General features: G+C 45.3%; 1 protein-coding gene across 3 annotated transcripts in view; it reads left to right on the forward strand.

Moving 5' to 3' along the window:
• Positions 1-20,388, forward strand: part of LOC132397895 (tumor necrosis factor ligand superfamily member 10-like) — a 59,098-nt gene that overhangs the window by 20,045 nt on the left and 18,665 nt on the right. The window contains exons 2-6 of one of the 3 annotated variants that reach the window (XM_059976670.1): positions 3,399-3,648; positions 6,705-6,803; positions 8,542-8,605; positions 12,656-12,742; positions 15,221-19,399. In XM_059976670.1, the coding sequence (XP_059832653.1) occupies positions 3,421-3,648; positions 6,705-6,803; positions 8,542-8,605; positions 12,656-12,742; positions 15,221-15,633 (891 nt within the window). In that variant the 5' untranslated portion in view covers positions 3,399-3,420 and the 3' untranslated portion in view covers positions 15,634-19,399. Of the gene's footprint in view, positions 1-3,262; positions 3,649-5,781; positions 5,920-6,704; positions 6,804-8,541; positions 8,606-12,655; positions 12,743-15,220; positions 19,400-20,388 lie in introns of those variants that run through there. The other 2 variants (XM_059976672.1, XM_059976671.1) reach the window with 2 other exon arrangements.

A 20,388-nucleotide genomic window follows, 5' to 3' on the forward strand; every position in this document is an offset into this window, starting at 1 on the left:
TCCTTGGAGCAACGGGGGGTGAGAGATTACCTGAAAGGGGAGTACAAGATGATGAGAGGCATTAATTGTGTGGATAGTCAGAGGCTTTTTCCCAGGGCTGAAATGGCTAACATGACAAGCACAGTTTTAAGGTGTTTGGAAGTAGGTACAGCGGAGATATCCAGGATAAGTTTTGTTTATGCAGAGAGCGATGAGTGCGTGGAATGGGCTGCCAGTGACAATGGTCGAGGCAGATACAATTGGGTCTTTTAAAAGACTCCTCGATTGGCACATGGAGCTTAGAAAAGTAGAGAGCTATGGGTAACCCTAGGTAATTTCTAAGGGAAGGAAATGCTCAGCACAGCTTTGTGAACTGAAAGGCCTGTATTGGCCTGTAGATTTTCTATGTTGCTGTGAAAAGTATTGACCACAAGTTTCCCATGGAACAGAAGATTAAGGGAAGATTTGCAGAAGGTGGTTAATTGAGGAGGAAAATGTGTATAGAGTGGAACAATTGCCAGTGACAGGATGATTGGTGATCAGAGGCACAGTTTGTAGGGGATTGGCACAGGAGGGCAATGATATGACAGTAGAGATACAGGAGATTGCAGACGCTTGTATCTGGTGGTACGCACAGTTTGCTGAAGCAACTCTGAGTCAGGCAGCATCTGTGGTGACTGTGTGGTGGTTGGTACCTCAGGCTAAGATCCTAAATCATAGTCAAATCAGGCAGTCGCTCTGCTCTGACTAGGTCTCTCCAGAATTGTATTGCCTGCTGTTTACACAAGGAATTCCTGTGATCTGAGATATATGCCCAGTGATACTTGGTTCAAGTGTAGGGGTTACATTTCTGTTGCTGTGGAGAATATCAGGGGGTCTGGGTCTGACTGGGTAACTACATCAATGAGATACATTCTCAGATACTTTGTCTCATTACTCGATATCCTTGTTCTATCAAAATGCCAGTATTTCATCAGGGAATTAGAATTGGAATAGATGTATTATTATAATCTGTACTGAGATACATTGAAAAGTTTGTCTTGCATAATGTTCATAAAGATCAAATCATTACATGGTGCACTGAAGTATTACAAGCGAGAACAATAACAATACAGAATAAACGGTTACAGTTACAGAGACCGTGCAGTGCGGGTAGACAATAAGGTACAAGGTCCTTAGGATGTAGATTGTGAGGTCAAGACCCATCTTATTGAACTAGGGAAACTTTCAAAAGTCTGATAACAATGGAAGAGAAGCTGTCCTTGAGCCTGGTGGTACATGTTTTTGGGCTTTTGTACCTTCTGCAAGATGGAAGAGGCGAGAAGACAGAATGTCCGCAATGGTGGGGTCTTTGATTCGGCTGGATGTTTTACTGAAGCAGCGAGGGGTGTAGATGGAGTTCATGGAGGGGAGGATGGTTTCTATGATGTGATTGAGTGTGTCCACAACACTCTGTAGTGTCTTGAGGTCCTAGACAGAGCAGTTGTCATACTGAGCGGTGAAGCATCAATTAGGATGCTTTCTGGGCTGCACCGGCATGACAAAAACTGGTGGGAAGAGACAGTTTCCAAATGTGTTCAGGCACAATGTAATGAAAAATGTTTATTCTGTTTTAGGATGGGTACTGAGCCATGGACACAACAACCTTCAGTGTGAATCCCACATTTAATATATTCCTACACTGATATTCAATTCAATGGTCTTATTGTCTACGTTACTGCACAACAGAGTGGGTACATGGTCAAGAACAACTTACACCAGTGATCAGACAAAGGAAATAAACAGAGGTAGCGTAGCAGAGCCTTAGAGCAATGCAGCATGAATACTGGTCCTTCAGCCCAACCACTCTATGCCGACCACAGTGTCAACTCAGCTTGTCCAAATAACATGTATTTGAACAGAACAGGATAAAGATCTTCATAAAAATTAAAAGAACAACAGGGAAATGATCAAAAGTTTTATTGGCCAGTCCTTCCATACCTATCCAAATTTCTCTTGTATGTTGAAATCGAACCTTCATCTACCAGTTGTGCTGGTAGCTCATTCCCCACACTGAACACACTCTGAGTGAAAAAGTTTCCCCTCAAGTTTCTCTTTAACGTTTAACTTTTCACCTTTAACACTTGTCTTACCCAACCTCTGTAGAAAATCCTGCTTATATTTACCCTCTCTGTGCCCCTCAGAATTCTGTATACCTCTATCAAATCTCCCCTCATTCTCCTACACTCCAGGGAATAAGTCCTAACCTATTCAACCTTTCCCTATTACTCAGGTCCTCAAGTCCTGGTAACATCCTCGTAAATGTTCTCTGTGCTCCTTTAATCTCATTGATATCTTTCTTGTAGGTAGCTGACCAGAACTGCACACAACACTTCAAATCAGGCCTCACCAACATCCTATACAGCTTCAACATCACATCCCAACTTTTGTACTGTACTCAATATTTTGATTTATGAAGGCATTAAATGTTTAACTGTTTCTTTTCACAAGGATATTTATGAAACATTTATCAGTTTTAAATAGCAGAGATGGAATATTTCTATTGTCAATCAAGAGCAAATGCTACAATATATTCATAATTTCATGGATCACCGTATAACATCACTGTTAGGTTCCCCAGACAATTTAGATCACGCATTTAACTGGGTTTACAGTGTTTTTACACAATCGATGGTCTTTAATATATCTCTCATCATACTTGATGAAGGCAAGTCCCTGCATTGGACTTCCAACCTCAATCACTACAAATAAATTTGGAGAACATTAACAATATCAGCCAGCCTGGACCATTACACTGGTCAGCGGTGCAGTGACGAGTCCTTTCGAGTACACTTGCCGCTTCTGTTGTTCGAGAATTCTTTCTACAAATTGTTTAGTGACTGGAGCGGCGCAGAGACTCTAACTCTCCTAAGGTGGTATCATAAACTGTGAGTTTCTGTGGCAAGATAAAGTTATAAAGTTTCGAGATTCAAGATCCTTTAATGTCATTCCCACTGAACAAGTGTAAAGGATCCATCTCCGATGCTGCGCAAAGAAACACAAGATAAAGAACAGAACAATAAAAAACATAATAAATATAAATACATGCGATAACTATCTCTATTCAACGAGAATCAACGTATTGAGAAACGCAATAGATGTAATGTTGCAAAGGGGGAGGAAATAGTTGAAAGAGGAAATGCGGATTATGAAAGATTATGGTGACAAACAATAAGATGGCCTTTCTGTGTAAAAGTTGTGATGGCGGGTACTTCACCCCATTCTGTGCAGTAATTGGGAAACTAACCGAGCATGTTTAAAGGGGATGGATTGATTTTGCTGTTACCAGCTAGTCTCCAAACCCGACTCAGCCGATGCATATTTTCCAGGAAGTGCGGTGTTCGAAGAAATGCTGTATAAATTGTTTAGTTTCCTGAAAGGTGCGAGATGATAGAAGATTGAATGTTGCGCCCAGGCAACTCCACTATGAGGGAAGGGAGTGCGCCGACACTGTCTGCTCTGGTCGACAACGTGAATGAAGCGGGGAGCATGCAGACGCAAGGAAATCGCTGCGAGCACCGACCTTCGGTGTCCGTCCGGATAGTCCTCTACATGGTCACCTTGTTAGTGGCGGCACACATGATCACCAGCACAATGCTTTACGCTTATCTCTCCATCAAATTCGACAAGGTAAGACAGCTCCATTACTGATTATTTAATAATAATTCAGATATTGACACTATAAGATGTAGGAGCAGAAATGGGTTTAAACGAATTATAACCTTAAAATGCTTCGTGTTTAGTAAGTTTGCAAGCTCACGTTGAAACGGATAATACGGTGAAGTGTATAGGGTGGTGCAGTTTTCTGGGCGCTAAGTCTGGAGGTACAAAGTGCATTTGAAACCGCCTGTCTCAAAATTAAACTCAAAATACTTAGAAGACCCGGGCTGTGTGTGTGCCTATATTGTGAAAACCCGGGTTGTGTGCATAACTGTGCTGTATATAGACCCGGACTGTGTGTGTACCTGGGCTATATATAGACCCGAGCTGTGTTTAGTCCGGGCTGTGTGTGTACCTGTGCTGTGTATAGACTCGGGCTGTTTGTATCCCTGGGTTGTGTATAGACCATAGGATATAGAAGCAGAATTAGGCCATTTGGCCCATCGAGTCTGCTCTGCCACTTAGTCAAGGATGATCCAATTTTCCTCTCAGCCCCAGTCTCCTGCCTTTTCCCCGCATCCCTCGTGCTCTAGCCGATCAAACGTCTATCAGCCTCTGCTTTAAATAGACATAAATACTTGGCCTCCACACCTGCCTGTGGCAAAGAATTCCAAAGATTCCCCACTCTGGCTAAATTCATTTTTCCTCCTCTCCGTTCTAAACGGTCGCCCCTCTATTCTGAGGCTATGTTCTCTGATCTTAGTCTCTCCCAGCACAGGAAACATCCTCTCCACGTCGACTCCACCATTCGATAGGTTTCAATGAGGTCACCCCGATTCTTCTAAATTCTAGTGAATACAGGCCCAGAGCCATCAAACGCTTTTCATATGACAAGCCTTATACACAGGCTATGTTTGAACCTGTGCTGTGTATAGACCCGGGCTGTGTGTGTACCTGTGCTTTGTATGGACCAAGGCTGTGTGTGTACCTGTGTTGTGTATAGACCCGGGCTGTGGGTGTACCTGTGTTGTGTATAGACCAAGGCTGTGTGTGTACCTGTGTTGTGTATGGACCAAGGCTGTGTGTGTACCTGTGTTGTGTATAGACCGGGCTGTATGTGTACCTGTGCTGTGTATGGACCAGGCTGTATGTGTACCTGTGCTGTGTATGGACCAAGGCTGTGTGTGTAGCTGTGTTGTGTATAGACCGGGCTGTGTGTGTACCTGTGCTGTGTATGGCCCAAGGCTGTGTGTGTACCTGTGTTGTGTATAGACCGGGCTGTATGTGTACCTGTGTTGTGTATAGACCGGGCTGTGTGTGTACCTGTGTTGTGTATAGACCCGGGCTGTATGTGTACCTGTGCTGTGTAAGGACCAAGGCTGTGTGTGTACCTGTGTTGTGTATAGACCGGGCTGTGTGTGTACCTGTGTTGTGTATAGACCGGGCTGTGTGTGTACCTGTGTTGTGTATGGACCGGGCTGTGTGTGTACCTGTGTTGTGTATAGACCCGGGCTGTGTGTGTACCTGTGTTGTGTATAGACCGGGCTGTGTGTGTACCTGTGTTGTGTATAGACCGGGCTGTATGTGTACCTGTGTTGTGTATAGACCCGGGCTGTGTGTGTACCTGTGTTGTGTATAGACCCGGGCTGTGTGTGTACCTGTGCTGTGTATAGACCCGGGCTGTGTGTGTACCTGTGCTGTGTAAGGACCAAGGCTGTGTGTGTACCTGTGTTGTGTATAGACCCGGGCTGTGTGTGTACCTGTGTTGTGTATAGACCGGGCTGTATGTGTACCTGTGTTGTGTATAGACCCGGGCTGTGTGTGTACCTGTGCTGTGTAAGGACCAAGGCTGTGTGTGTACCTGGACTGTTAATAAACTAGGGCTTAGTCTCCACGCTTGTTCAGTGTGTATTTCTGAGGACTGGCTGTTCACCTGTTGTGTACCAAACCGATACTCCCTCTGCACCGTTAAGCTAATTTGTGACGGTTAATTAACAACCTGGCAGAACAACTCAGCGGGTCAGGCAGCACCTGCAGAGGCAGAGGGACGGGAGACTTCTTGGCTCAGTCCTGATGCAGTGGCCCGACGTGAACCGAGGACCATCCCTCTCCACTGCCCCGCCCCCTCCCCGCCCTCCACCCACCACAGATTCTGCTAGTCCCGCGGAGTTCTCCAGCAGTCTAACGTGTTGCTCCAGATTCCACATCTGCCGTCCCTTGTTCTTCTGCGATGTCTTTGAAATGGGCTAAACCGGTTCTGCATGCAACAAGCCATTCGGCCTAATGGGCCCACGTCGACCAGTACGTATCTTCCGTACAAAAACCCAGAACATAGAACAGTTCAGCACAGGAACAGACCCTTTAAATTATTAATCTAATGGCCGAAGAGAAATCTGATAGAGGCTTTCAGGACTATGATATGCATAGACGGAGTGTACAGAGAATACCTGTTTCCGAGGATTGAGATGTCTAATACCAGAGGGCATGCATTGAAAGTGAGAGGGGGGTAGGTTCACGGGAGATGTGAGGGGTAAGTTTTTTTTACTCAGAGTCGAGGATGGCTGGAATGCGCTGCCTGGTACGGTGGTAGAGGCTCTTAAGCGACGTTTAGATAGCCGCATGGATGTAAGGAAGATGGGGCGCTATGTTTGGGTGTTTTGGTTTGCTTTTTGGCGGGTTCCGCATAGCATTGTGGGCCGAATGGCCTGTTCTTGTGCTGTACTTTTCTAAGTTCTGTGGCTAATTTAACTAATCCTTTCTGCCTACACAATGTCCATGCCTTTCCATTTCCTTCACACTCATGTCCCTATCTAAAGGTCTCTTCAAAGTCCCTAATCTATCTGCCTCTACCATCACATTCCAGGCAGCGCCTTTCAGGCACCCAACAATCTGTGTAAAAAACACTTATCCCTCAAATCTCCTTTGAAACAATCCCATCTCACCTTAAATGCACGTTCTGTGATGTTAACCCCAGGGAAAAGAAAAGATGTAGCCATTCATGCGATTGTAGAGTCACCAAAGAGCTGCGTGGATAGAAACATTGTTTTCTGATTAATGTTTACCTGGCTGTGTTCTCCGTTCTCCAGGTGGAAAGGGACTCGGAATTTCGGCTTCCTGGACACACAGCGGAGCGACGAAATCAAAGCCTGGCCGACGCCGAGCTGTTTCTGCAGAGCATTTACCAGGTGGGGGGTCTTGTCCCGAGAGGGGTGGAGCAGGGTGGAGTTTGCCTCAATACTCTGCGCGATCTTTGTTCTCGCCACGATAGACCACGGTGACCCACAGTAACATTGCACGTTCCAGTAGAATCAGTTTTAATATCACTGGCGGATTTCGTAAACAGTGCTGTTTTGTGGCAGCAGCGCAGCGCAAGGCATAAACATTATGCTAAAATATTTCTGTAAGTTACTCAAATGGCGCAAGTGAGAAATGGTGCGGTGGTGTTTATGGGTTCATGGACTGTTCGGAAATGTGATAACGGAGGGGAAGAAACGTTAAATGTGTGTCTTCAAGCATCCTCTTTGATGTAGTAATGAGAAGGGGGCATATCCTGGATAAAGGTCCTTAGCGATCGATACTGCCTTCTTGTGGCATCTCTTCTTGAAGATGACCCCGGTGGTGGAGAGTGTTGTGCCTGTGATAGAGCTGACAGAGTTTACAACGCTCTGCAGCCGCTTGTATTGGAGTCTCTGTACCAGACAGTGATGCAGCCAGTTAGAATGCTCTCCATCGTACACCTGCAGAAATTTGCCAGTGTCTTTGATGACAAACCAAATCTCGTCTAGCTTCTAGAGAAACACAGCCGCTGTCGCGCCTTCTTTGTAACTGCATCAGTATGTTGGGCCCAGGATAGATCCTCAGAGATGTTGACACCCAGGGACTTGAAACTGCTTGCTCTCGAAAAAGAGCGGTGTGTGAAACCCCGACGTCCTGCTCCTGAACAACCCATTTCCTGCATTACGAGGAGAGCTCAATCGGGACTCCCGGGGCTAGAAGCAGTGGAACGGTGGGGAGTGGGGCAGGTATTATCAGGGGCCGAGGAAGGATAGGAGCCCTGAGGCTGGAGACTGCAGACCTTGCCCAGGAAGCAAGTTCCAGACAAGGCTGTAGGAATGCAGCGCGGCCGGTCCTTTCTTGACTGGTTAGTACGTTTGCGGTGGTGTTGTAGATGCTGTAGAAGCATACAAAAAATCGCAGGCGGATTTTATTCAGCTGAGTATGGAGGCTGAGGATTGGCAAGTGGCCTTCAATCCAGGTAAATGTGGGACATCATTCCAGGGTCAGATTCATACAGTGAATGGTGGATCCCTGAGAAGTGTTCTCGAACAGAGAGGGAGAGTACAAGTTCATAGGCCGCTGAAGGTGACGTCACAGGTAGAGTAAGTGGTGAAGAAGGATTTGTCACGCTGACCGTCAATCAGGGTACTGAGTATAGGAGTTACAAGGAGAGATTACGTAGATTAGGAATTTATTCCCTGGAATGTCAGAAATGGAGGAGTGAACTGTCAGAGGGGTGAGCTCACAGAGGTGTATAAGATCATGAGGATCATAGACAGGGTGAACACTCATAGTCTTTCTTCCTGGGAGAGGGTGCTGAAAACAAGACGCCATAGGTTAAAGATCAGATGTGAGAGATTTAAAATGAACATCAGAGTGATGTACTTCATGCAGAAGGTGGTATGTAGTTGGAATGAGCTGCTAGAAGTAGTGGTGGAGGTGGAGAGGAGGGAATGTTAGCTCCATTTAAAAGCATCTCAATAAGTACATGGACTGGAGAGGTTTAGAGGCCAATGGGCCAAACGTGGCAGGTGGTACTCACTCACTGGGCAGCATAGCACAGACAAGATGGGAAAGGACAGTAAAATAATGGGCAGAAGGGTCATAGGTTGACATGAGGTGCTGACTGTGTGCTTCTTTTTGCAGGTCCTGCAGCACAGAGCCAAGGATCATACAGGGCCAGAGGGTGGTGTCTTCAACGCACAGAAAGGTAGGTGGGAAGGACTGGGGCTGCCTCTGCAAAGACCCAGTTATGACCCATTGCTACCCAAGACCTCTTGCAAAGTAGTGCTGGAATAATCAGGGCCTGTAGGATTCTTGTAATGGCCTTAGGGTATGGGCATGGTAGTGAATGAACTTGGGGGCCCTGGTCATAGAACCACAGATCCATTTCTCCAACTTCCAGTAATTTCCGTTCCCTTTGTCACGTCTTCCCTTCTCTTCTCCTCATACCTATCAGCTCCTTCTGGTGTCCCTCCTCCTTCCCTTTCTCCTATGGTCCACTCACCTCTCCTATCAGCCCTTTACCTTTCCCACCTATCCTCACTTCATCCCCCATCCTCCCCAATCCACCCACCTTCCCCCTCACCTGGTCTCTCCTATCACCTGCAAACTTTTACTCCTTCCCTCTGCCCTCCCCGTTTTTATTCTGGCTTCCTCCCCCTTTTCCAGCCCTGATGGATGGTCTTGACCCAAAACTTCAACTGTTTATTCCTCTCCATAGACACTGCCTGGCCTGTTGAGTTCTTCCAGCATTTCGCATGTGTCGCTTTGGATTTTCAGCAGCTGCAGAATCTCAAACAAGAGAAAATCTGCAGATGCTGGAAATCCAAACAACTCACACAAAATGCTGGAGGAATTCAGCAGGCCAGGCAGCATCTATGGAAAAAAGTACAGTTTATATTTCAGGCCAAGACCAGATCTCTTATGTTTGTGTACCCTGTGTATTGAACCACACTGGTTCACCATCTCCAAAAGGGAGTTATACAGTTATACTACTTTCTTTGGGGCCCTACTGTTTACCAGCACTGTCACCAAACAGAAACAGGCCCTTCAACCCATCTAGTCCATGCTGAACTGCTGATCTGCCTAGTCTCTTTGAATTGCACCCCCCATTCATCTACCTATCAAAATTTCTCTTAAATGTTGAAATCAAACCCACATACACCACCTCCGTTGTCAGTTTGTTTCACACTCTCACCATCCTCTGAGTGAGGAAATTCCCTCTCATGTTCCCCTTAAACATCTCACCTTTCACCCTTAACCCATTACTTTAACCTCAGTGGAAAAAGACTGCTTGCATTTACCCTATCTATACCTCTCATAATTATATATACTCCTATCAAATCTCTGCTCATTCTCCCAAGCTCTAGGGAATAAAGTCCTAACCTATTCAATCCTTCCCTATAACTCAGGTCCTCGAGTCCCAGAAACATCCTTGTAAATATTCTCAGTGCTTTTTCCTTCAATCTAATGGATATCTTTCATGTAAATAGGTGACCAAAACTACACACAATATTCCAAATTATGCCCCACCAGCATATTAAGCAACTTTAATATATCTATAAATTACAATAAGAAATATTTTTAAAAACTTAAATTTGAAAAGAAAGCAAAAAAAAGATAAAATATTGGAGTAGTGATTATGGTTCTCCTTGTCCAGTCAGAATTCTGATGGTGGAAGGGAGGAAGCTGTTTCTGAAATATTGAGAGTATTTGTCTTGAGGGTCCTGTACCACCTGATGGTAGTTATGAGAAAAGGGGTTGTCCTGGTGACAGGGGTCCTTAATAATGGATACCACTTTTTGGAAGCATCACCATTGCTTCCATGGGCTTGCTGTGGACAGGCTGTAGAGAGGCAGAAAAGGAACCAGACACCCCCATGGTTAGCGTCCATGTGCCACTATAGATTAAGGCATGTCATTTCCTCCCAACCTCCTCTTCTGTTCATTGGTTTCACACCCACCAGTGGCTGGTTTCCGCTGTTAATGATGTGGACTTTGAGGGTCACCAAACAACCATGTATTATGGCAATGGAAATGTGCAATATTTATGGAAACAGAAACTGTCAGGCCTGCCCCCGCTAACACATCCCAGTCTGTGCATGCAGGCACCTCCCAGTCTCCACCTAGCCAATAGGATTCAGCTGCATTTCATTCCAGGCTCATTACCTGCAGCCTATTTAACACCAGCTCATCTCCATGTCCTTGTTCACTTATTGAACCAGCTGGCCTCAACCAGTTGCTTCTAGCTTTCACTTTTTGCTTGTTGTGTTTAGTTTCTATTCTCTCTTGTTTTGTAGCCCTTTGTGGCTTGTTACTTTGTGGTCTATTAGTAAAGATTGTTCACTGATCAATGATCTCCACTGTTCTACTTTTGGATCAAACCTCCTCTACATTTCCTGACAGCTGCCAGAATAAATGGTCGAGGCAGGTATAATAATAACATTCAAAAGACACCTGGACAGGGACAGGTACAGGGATAGGGAAGGGACTGGAGGGACTCGGGCAGGTACAGGGATAGGGAAGGGACTGGAGGGACTCGGACAGGTACAGGGATAGGGAAGGGACTGGAGGGACTCGGACAGGTACAGGGATAGGGAAGGGACTGGAGGGACTCGGGCAGGTACAGGGATAGGGAAGGGACTGGAGGGACTCGGGCAGGTACAGGGATAGGGAAGGGACTGGAGGGACTCGGGCAGGTACAGGGATAGGGAAGGGACTGGAGGGACTCGGGCAGGTACAGGGATAGGGAAGGGACTGGAGGGACTCGGACAGGTACAGGGATAGGGAAGGGACTGGAGGGACTTGGGCAGGTACAGGGACTTTGGAAGAACTTGGGTCAACTGTGAAATGTGAAAAAACAGCTTGGATGAGCACTGCACAAAATGCTGGAGGAACTCAAATGTCTGGCAGCATGTATGGATGGAAGTAGACAGCCAACATTTTGGGCCAAGGCCCTTCATCAAGACTGGGGAGGAAAAGGTGAGATAGCCTGTATAAAAAGTGGGGAATGGGTGGAGGAAATTGCATGGGCATTTTGAGTGCCGTGGGTCAGTTGGGCCATAGGGCCTATCCCTGTGCTGTGTTACTCTGTGTATGTGCTTCAGTCAGTCTGTACACCAGAGATTGAGACTTGAGTCATCTCACTCAGAGTCAGGTCATGCTATTACTTGTGCACGATCTGCAGCAGGAGCCTCGGTGGCTCAAAGGAGACCCAAATGCAGTGGGCAAGGAGCAGAAAGGGGATGCCTGGGACAATCACCGGCCCTCAGGCAGATTATCACTGTTGTGTGTGGGATCTTTCTGTGCACCTGCAAGTCACTTCCTTTCTAACCTTGTATATCTGGAGTAACATGATGTGCTATGGTGATCAGTTCTGTGATCTTTGTGTTTGTGATGTATGGGTGACTTGGCCAAAGTGCTGGTGACTAATTTAGCAAGTTTGCAGATGACATGACAATGAACAAGAGTTGTGGATAATGAGGAAAGTGGGTCCAATTATTCTATACAATACAGATCTGTTGGAAATGTGGACAGAGTTATTGTAAATGGAGTTTAATCCCAGCAAGTGTGAGGTATTACTCTTTCTAAGGTCAAATGCAAAGGGGAAAGTTTATAGTTAATGTCAGAATGCTTGGTAACACAAGTAACACAAGTAGACAGGCTGGTTGGAGCACTGAGTACAAAATACTTTTTACGGTTGTATAAAACTTTATTCAGGTCACCCTTGGAGTACTGTGTGTAGTTCTGGTTGCCACCTTACCAGAAGGATGCAGAAGCTTTAAAGAGGGCCCAGACAAGGTTCATCAGGATGCTGCCTAGATTAGAGAGTGTCAGCTATAAGGAGAGGCTGGACAAAATCAGGTTGCTTTCTCTGGAGTGGTGGAGGCTGAGGAGAGGCCTAATAGATCTTTATAAACTTAAGAGAAGGGTAGATAGAGTACTAGGGACACAGTTGAAATGACAAATACGAGAGGGCATTGCTTTAGAGTGAAAGGGGAAAGTTTGAAGGAGATGTGCATGGCACGATATTTTCTAAGGTAGGTCCCTGAGCACATTCCCTGGGAAGCAAATAGCCACATCAAGCGGCATTTAGGCAGTTCATGAATAGCCATGGAATGGAGAAGTAACGACCATGTGCAGGTAAATATACAGTTTAAACTGGTATTGTGGTCAGTGCAGATATGGTGGGCCGAATGGCTGCTTGTTGGGCTGGATTCTATGTTCGTGTGTTCACTCTTGTTTTCTTTATTGTACAGGTGACCATCCAGGGGGACACAGGTTCCACAGCCCCCAGCGTACTGCAGCTCACCTTATTGGCATCACACCAGGGGAAAGTCCACCAGGTAGGTGAGTGGCCCCTGATGGGGGCTGGGCTCAGACCCCACATGCACACTGGAAAAAGTTAGAGCGACTAGTTAGACCAAAGCACTTGGGGAACCCAGCTGATCATAGGCAGAATGTGTAGACTCCAGAAAGACAGCTTGGGAGATGGGTATTGAACCTACGCCTGGGGCTAAGGGAGCCCGGCGGCACCCCAGCTTACATCCACTGTTGGTATTCTTGACCACTGTCCAAGGGCAGCTGGTGGGAACCCGCTGAGAGACATCTATTAGTGTCACACACTACCTGTTGGGCTCCCATCTCTCTGTATTGCGGGCGGCAGCCTCACTGTGTGACTCCATCTAACCCTCCATCACCTCCTTCCCCCTCTCGCCCTCCCCCTGGATGTTTACTGCTATCTTATATGTGCTGTGTTTTGTATGACTTTTATAAAAATCCCAAGTCTCTGAGTAAGTTGATGGTGCATGGATGTTGTGAGCAGGAACAAACCCGCAGCAGTCCACAGACGAATGAAAAATTCTAGTGAAACTCAGCAGTTCAGGTAGCATCAACGGAATGGAATAAACAGCTGGTGTTTCAGGATGAGATACTTCATCAGGACTCTGCCAACACTAAATGCTTTCCTCTGCCACTGTGAGCCCGAGCCTCAGACGTAACCTTAGCAGTGATTTTATGTGCGACCTGTCACAACTCCCATTCCTATGCCAACCTGCCACATCCACAGGAGGCTGCCATTCTCTGCTGGTACCAGCAAGCGGACACCAGCCCCTGCAAAGTGGGAGGGGTGAAGGACGGAGGCTCCTTCCAGCTCCCCACATCAGCCCCACAGGGTTATCAGAAGAGGTGGGAGAGTAGGGTACTAGCCCCATCCTCCTCAGTGGTGGACTGACGGTCGGTAGGCACTGGCTCTGACCTGCACTGTCCCCACCCTCCATGTGTGTGAGGGGGGAATGGGCTGACAGCACCAAAGCAGCTAAAGGTCATGGAGCTATATAGTGTGAAAACAGGACCTATGGCCCAACTTGTCCATACTGAACAAGTTGACTATAAGCGCCAAACACAAGTGCCCACATTTTGCCCATATCCCTCTGAACCTTTCCTCTGCAAGTACCTGTCAGAATGACCTTCCCCTCCATGCACCTGTCCATTGGTAGTTCATTCCATATTTTCACCACCCTCTGAGTGAGGATGTACCCCTTCAGGTCCTCAAATATTTCACCTTAACCTTTAATTTTAGCCTCACCCATCCTCAGTGGAAAAAGCCTACTATCCCTATCTATACCCCTCATAATTTTGTATACTTCTATCAAATCGCTCTTTTTCCAACACTTCTGGGAATGAAGTCCTACCCTATTCAATCTTTCCCTGTAACTCAGGTCCTCCAGTCTTGGCAACATCCTCGTAAATCTTTTCTATCAACCTTATTGATATATTTCCTGTAGGTAGGTGACCAGAATTAATTAGGCCTCAAAAACGTCTTCAACACAACATCCCAACTGCCCTTCTTAATACAACACGAGTGAATCTGCAGATGCTGGAAATAAATAAAAACACAAAATGCCACCTCCTCCCACAGATGCTGTCTGGCCTGCTGAGTTCTGCCAGCATTTTGTTTTTATTTATGCCCTTCTTAGTACTCTGATTTATGAAGGCCAACGAACCAATATCTCTCTTTACGACCCTATTTACCTGTGATGACCATCTTTTCAGCGTCCTTTCCGTTTCATTGGCTCCTTTCCTTTAGCAGGAGGATTTGAACTATACTCAGTACCTCGGCTGTGGCCTTAACAACATCTTGTAACGTGACTTCACAATTCCTTCCAGAAATCCAGAGCGCCGGCTGCTTCTGTCTGCGGCTGGTCGGTGCTGCTGATGATTTCTGTAGCTAAGCTACTATTCAAAGTCCAGTTTTATTGGCCATTGGATTGGTAAATCACATTTAACATTCCAGCATTGTAATGACTCTAGACCACTGCTCGAATCAAAAGTCTAAAGGCTCCAAGGAAATGTATTATCAAAGTATATACAACCCTGAGTTCCGTTTTCTTAAAGTTACAGCAAACCAAAGGTGCAACAAAAAGCATAATAATAATAACAAATAATCAATTAATATCGGGAACGTGAGATGGAGAGTCTTGAAAGGAATAGATAGGTTGTGGGAACATTTTAGTTATGGGGCAAGTGAAGTTGAGTGAAGTCACCCCCTCTAATTGTTTCTGAACCCGGTGGTGAGTCCTGAGGCTGCTGCACCTTCTTCCTGATAGCAACTGTGAGAAGAGAGCATGTCCTGGGTGGTTGGGTCCCTGATGATGGAGGCCGCTTTCTGCGACAACGCTCCCTGTAGGTGTTCTCAATGGTGGGGAGGGGTTTATCCGTGATGGATGGGCCATATCCACTACTTTTTGTAGGCTTTTTCCGTTTAAGGGTATCCAGCCTGTCTCGTTCAATCCCTGACCGCGATGTTTATTGATTTTTTTTAGGGACCACTTTTCCGTGTGAGAAAGGGTCTCCGATCAAAAAGTGGATGGCTGCAGATTTCCCCGCGTTTACGCACAACATCAACTACACCAGCGGTAAGCTAGTTATCACCGAGCCTGGTTTTTACTATATCTATTGCCAGGTTAGTTTTCGGCTAACCAGTGGTAAGCCCGAGAGAAAATCGAACGTGCCTTTTGTTCAGTACATCAATCTGCAAAGAGACCCGACACAATCTATAATGCTGATGAAGGCTTCCAAAACGCCCATGGATAAAAGCCAAGCTTCCAGCTTCAACTCTGTGAACCAGGGCGGAGTCTTTCAGCTGAAGGAGGGAGACCAGCTCTTTGTATCCGTGACCACCACAGATTTGCTCAGTTATGACATCGCCACCTACTTCGGCACTTTTCGGCTTTAGTTCGTTCTGAGCCCAACCAAGGCAGCCGCCAGTGGCGGCCAACGGACTCCTCACACCAGCGGGGCTTCCTGCGACCCTGAGTCTAGCCTGCTACAATATCCCACCCTTGCACACCCTCGGTGCAAAACGAAATACTCAAACGTTCACACTTTCATAATCATCACTCAGTCTTGATGAGTGACCTCTGCACTCTTCTCCGCATCCCAGTGAAAACCACGCCAGCTCTCTCGTTTCCCTTTGTGGATTCTGAAGGACATGGACTACATTTTCAAAACGTCGTAGGCCGCCCAGTGTCTGGGCTTCGCCGCCACACATCTGGGTACCGTTCAGTTTTCGGGGAATCAGGTGTTCCTTGCCGAAGGATACAGGAAAGCCGATCTCTCCGGGATGAATGTTGCTCCTGTTGTCACCATTAGCTAACTTTCTCAGCTCCATGCTTTCTTTCTGTGGCAAACAGCCCGAACTTCCCCCGAAATCTCCAAGTGTGTTTGCACGAGAGAGGTGTGCCCGTGTCAAAGCGAAACGATTTGTTCCACGGGATTTGTGATTTGACATGCCGCCTTTTGCAAGGAATGTCTGCAAGAATTGACTTGGCGGCTGACATCCGCTGCACACCAACATGAAGGCGGCCTGCAGTTCGTAAACAGAAAACCGCAACCCGCACCATCATGGCTACAGCGGGTACTGCTTAACTTGTCACCGAGTTCCTTTAGCATTTCTCTGAGTAGAACTTTATCAAATCGGGAGTGATGAGAAGTGATGGAGTCTACCCCGTGACACAGGAGGATCACTCCGAGACCCTCGGAAAACGACGAGCGTTACACATGGAGTATTTCTCAGCAGCAACAAACGAGAAGGAAAATTAAAATATTTCAGTCGCTGTGTGGATAAAACAGTTTTAAATAGACACACAGCCTATTCCATTGTCTTTGTGAAGTGGTTTAACAATTGAAGCGATCTCTTTGATAAGGTGAATCGAAGCAGAGGTACTCAGGAAGTGGAGCTCTCAACAGCCGAGCGAGTATTGCTGAAGAGCGCTAGTGTTATTGAAAAGTAATGTTCCGTGTGGACTCACCCCTCACTTTCATCCTATTGATCAGGCAGCCACATGTAACATCCTGGCTGTTAACCTGCAGGCCACACTGCAGAGTGCCGGCACCGAGCGCTGAAGCCCCACAGCCAGGCGCCAAGCAAGGCAGCAACATCGTTCAATGCACAAACCTCAAAGTAAATTCATTATCAAAGTGCACATATGCCACCATAAACAACCCTAAGATTCATTTTCTTGCGGGCTTTCAGTAAGTACAAAGGTACAATAAACCACACCCCCAGCTAAATAATTATAATAAATAAATTAGCAATCAATATCGAGAAAGTGAGTCCATAGATTGTGGAAGAAGTTCAGTGTTGGGGTAAGGGAAATTATCCCCTTTGGTTCAAGAGTCTGATGGTTGAGGCTCCTGTAACTCCTTCCTCATGCAAGAAGAGAGCATGTCCTGGGTGGTGGGGGTTCCCTAGTGATGGATGCTGCTTTCCTACCACAACGGTCCTTGTAGATGTGTTCAAAGGTGGCGAAGGGTTTACCCATGATGAACTGAACCCTGTCCACCCCATTCGGGAGGCTTTTTCAGTCATGGGTGTTGATGTTCCATACCTGGTTGTGATGCAGCCAGTCAATATACTCTCCACCACACATCTATAGAAGTTTATCAAAGTTTTAGATAACATGGCAAATCTTCACTGACTTCTAAGAAAATAGAGGTGCTGCAGTGCCTCTTAGTAATTGCACGTAAGACATGTCCTCTAAAATGATAATGCCAAAGAATTTAAAGATGTTGATTTCCTCCCTGCCCCCCCCCCATGGGTCGCCCAAAGTACTATCTATCCCCTGATGCCCTCTGTGAAATGTGTGTTCTGACATTATCCCTGAAAATTTTACTCTGGGTGTAGGATTGTGAATGTTGTTTTGAAAAAATGCTAAATGGAATTCTTTGTTTTAGGGAATTCTGAAGATGTTTGTATTTTATTTATCATTTATATTCAGTAAGTTGATCATGAAATAACACGTGGATTTCAAACTGACCTTAGGAGCCACATGTTGTTTGTGATTGGTGTTTAATATTATTGTTAAGCTATTTATTTCATTAGATTGTTCACATTTTTATTCATTGTTTCACAGTACTGCTCATTTTGTGAATATTTATGCAACAATAGCTACTTTAGTCTTTTGTAAACTTAAATAATAAATATTGTCTTATTTTCTGTGAATGAATATATTTTTTCTTGTGTATTATCAGGGTCAAAATTATTTAAATCTAGCTGTGGCTTATATTTTGGATAGACTGGGTAGGCAGGTTCACAACTTTAGTCTGCTTCCCAACTCTATTGGGTGATTATCAGCTCAAAGGGTGGCAGAAAGTCATTGATGGAAATGTCTGCACAGGTTGATAAGGGGGTGAAGAAGGCATATGACATGCTTACCTTTATTAGTTGAGGCATTGCATTCAGAAGTCAGTAAGTTATTTTGCAGTTTTATAAACCTCTGGTTAGGCTGCATTGGCATACAATTCTGGTGTCTCCACCGTGGGAAGGTATTTGAGGCAGAGGAGGTTTACCAGGATGCTGCCTGGATTAGAGAGCATGTTTTATGAGGAAAGTTTGAGTGAGCTGGGGCCTTTACTCTTTGGAGCGATGGAGGGTGAGGTGACTTGATGGAGGGTGAGGTGACTTGATGGAGGTGTACATGATGATAAGAGCTGTATTTCAAGTGGACAGCCTGAAACTTTTTCCCAGGGCGGAAATGGCTAATATGAGAAGGTATAATTTTAAGATAATTAGAGGAAAGTTTTGGGAGGAAGTCAAAGATAAGTTTTTTTAACACAGTGGCAGGTGTGTGGATCACACTTCTAGAGGTGGTGATGGAGGCAGATACATTAGGGGCATTTAAGAGACTCAAGGCACATGGATCATAGAAAATAGTGTTATGTAGCAGGGAAGGGCTAGATTAATCTTAGAGTAGGTTAAATGTTCAGCATGGCCATAAGGCCTCTGTTGTTCTGTACTTTTTAATTCTCTATGTTCTAAGCCTGAACTAGTCCATGGGTGCTGCTCCTGACATTACCTGGTTTGCCCCTCTGGTCTTCCCATGTGTGCCTGCTATCCTACTCTCAGTAATCATTGGGGCATCTCACCAGTCAGTCAGACTCACCACTGAGCAGCTACTCATGGTTTGATCATTCGAGTCACAGAAGACCTATAAAGTTTGTTGGATAAACCATTAAACACAGTAACTTGAAATGGAGAGCAACAACAAATGGTATATTCTACTGTGAATTACAGAAGTATTTGCACTGGCTCCTGACAGAAACCCAAGGTGCAGTCAGTCACACTGGCTTCTGAAGATTGCAGTAACAATGAGGAAAGGTATTGCTCATCCCAAGAAAAGGAGAAAGAATAATATCCCAAAGTAGCTGATAGTCTTTACTTCAGCAGGTCAAGTTTTTTGCTAAAAGATTACCTTTTTAGAAATTTGAGCTTTCTGCAGGATTTTAATTTGAAACAAGTCCCAGAGAAAGAGATTGCATCAACTTTCTTGTCTTTACCTTTCGTTTAATGGTTTGGATTCAGAAACTTATTTGATTCAAATGTGAACAATGGTCGGCACTTCCTGATTTACGTTATTGCTCACTTGTACTGCATTCTGATTAGTCTGTACAACAGGCCTTCCTGTGTCAAACCACAAAGCAAATAAAACTTTTTTTACTTCGAGCGCACAAATTATTTAGTATTTTCAAGGATCAGACCCACATCCTTAAACCTTCGGGAAAGCTCTGGAGAGCAAAGTGGGGAAAGCTGAAATGAAGTTCATTCAGAGGGGAAGGAAGGCTGAGGGAGGAGAAAACATCCCTCAGTGCTTTATAAAACATGTTCCAGTTGCATAAGATGTTTTGAGGATGCATTTGTAATATTGTACTCAGTTTTGGTCACCCTCAAATTCAAAGGCAAATTTATTATCAAAGTATGTATATGTCACTATATACTTAAGATTAATTTTCTTGTAGGTATTTAAAGCAAACTAAAGAAATGCTATAGAAATTATGGAAAACTGACAAACGACCAATGTACAAAAGAAGACAAATAGTGCAAAATAAACAAAAAGTACCGAGAGCGTGATTTGTAGAGTCCTTGAAAGTGAGTCCATAGGTTGTGGAGTCAGTCCTGAGGAGATTTATGAAGATGCAGGTCTCAGCCTGAAACATATTCCTTTCCTTAAACACTGCTTGGTCTTCTGAGTTAGTCACAGTACAGAAACAGGCCCTTCAGTCTATCTAGTCCATGCCAAACCATTTAAACTGTCTGTTCCATTGCCCTGCACCCAGACCACTCTCTTCCATAGTACTTCCATCCAGGTACCTATCCACCATTATACGTATATTGTTATGAGGATGTTGCCAGGACTCAAGGGATTGAGTTATGGAAAGACATTAGAGTCATAGAATCATAGGGAAGTACAGCACAGAAACAGGCCTTTCAGCCCATCTAGTCCATGCCAAAACCATTTAAATTGCCCACTCCCATCAAGCTGCAACAAGACTATAGCCCTCCATATCCCTATTATCCATGTACCTATCCAAACTTTTTTTAAACCTTGAAATCAAGCTTGCTTGAACTATTTGTGCTGGCAGCTAATTCCATACTCTCACAACCCTGAATGAAGAAATTTCCCTTCATGTTCCCTTTAAACTTTTCACCTTT

Source organism: Hypanus sabinus, chromosome 8 (assembly GCF_030144855.1).
Source record: "Hypanus sabinus isolate sHypSab1 chromosome 8, sHypSab1.hap1, whole genome shotgun sequence".
In the NCBI taxonomy this organism is placed as follows: Eukaryota; Metazoa; Chordata; class Chondrichthyes; order Myliobatiformes; family Dasyatidae; genus Hypanus; species Hypanus sabinus.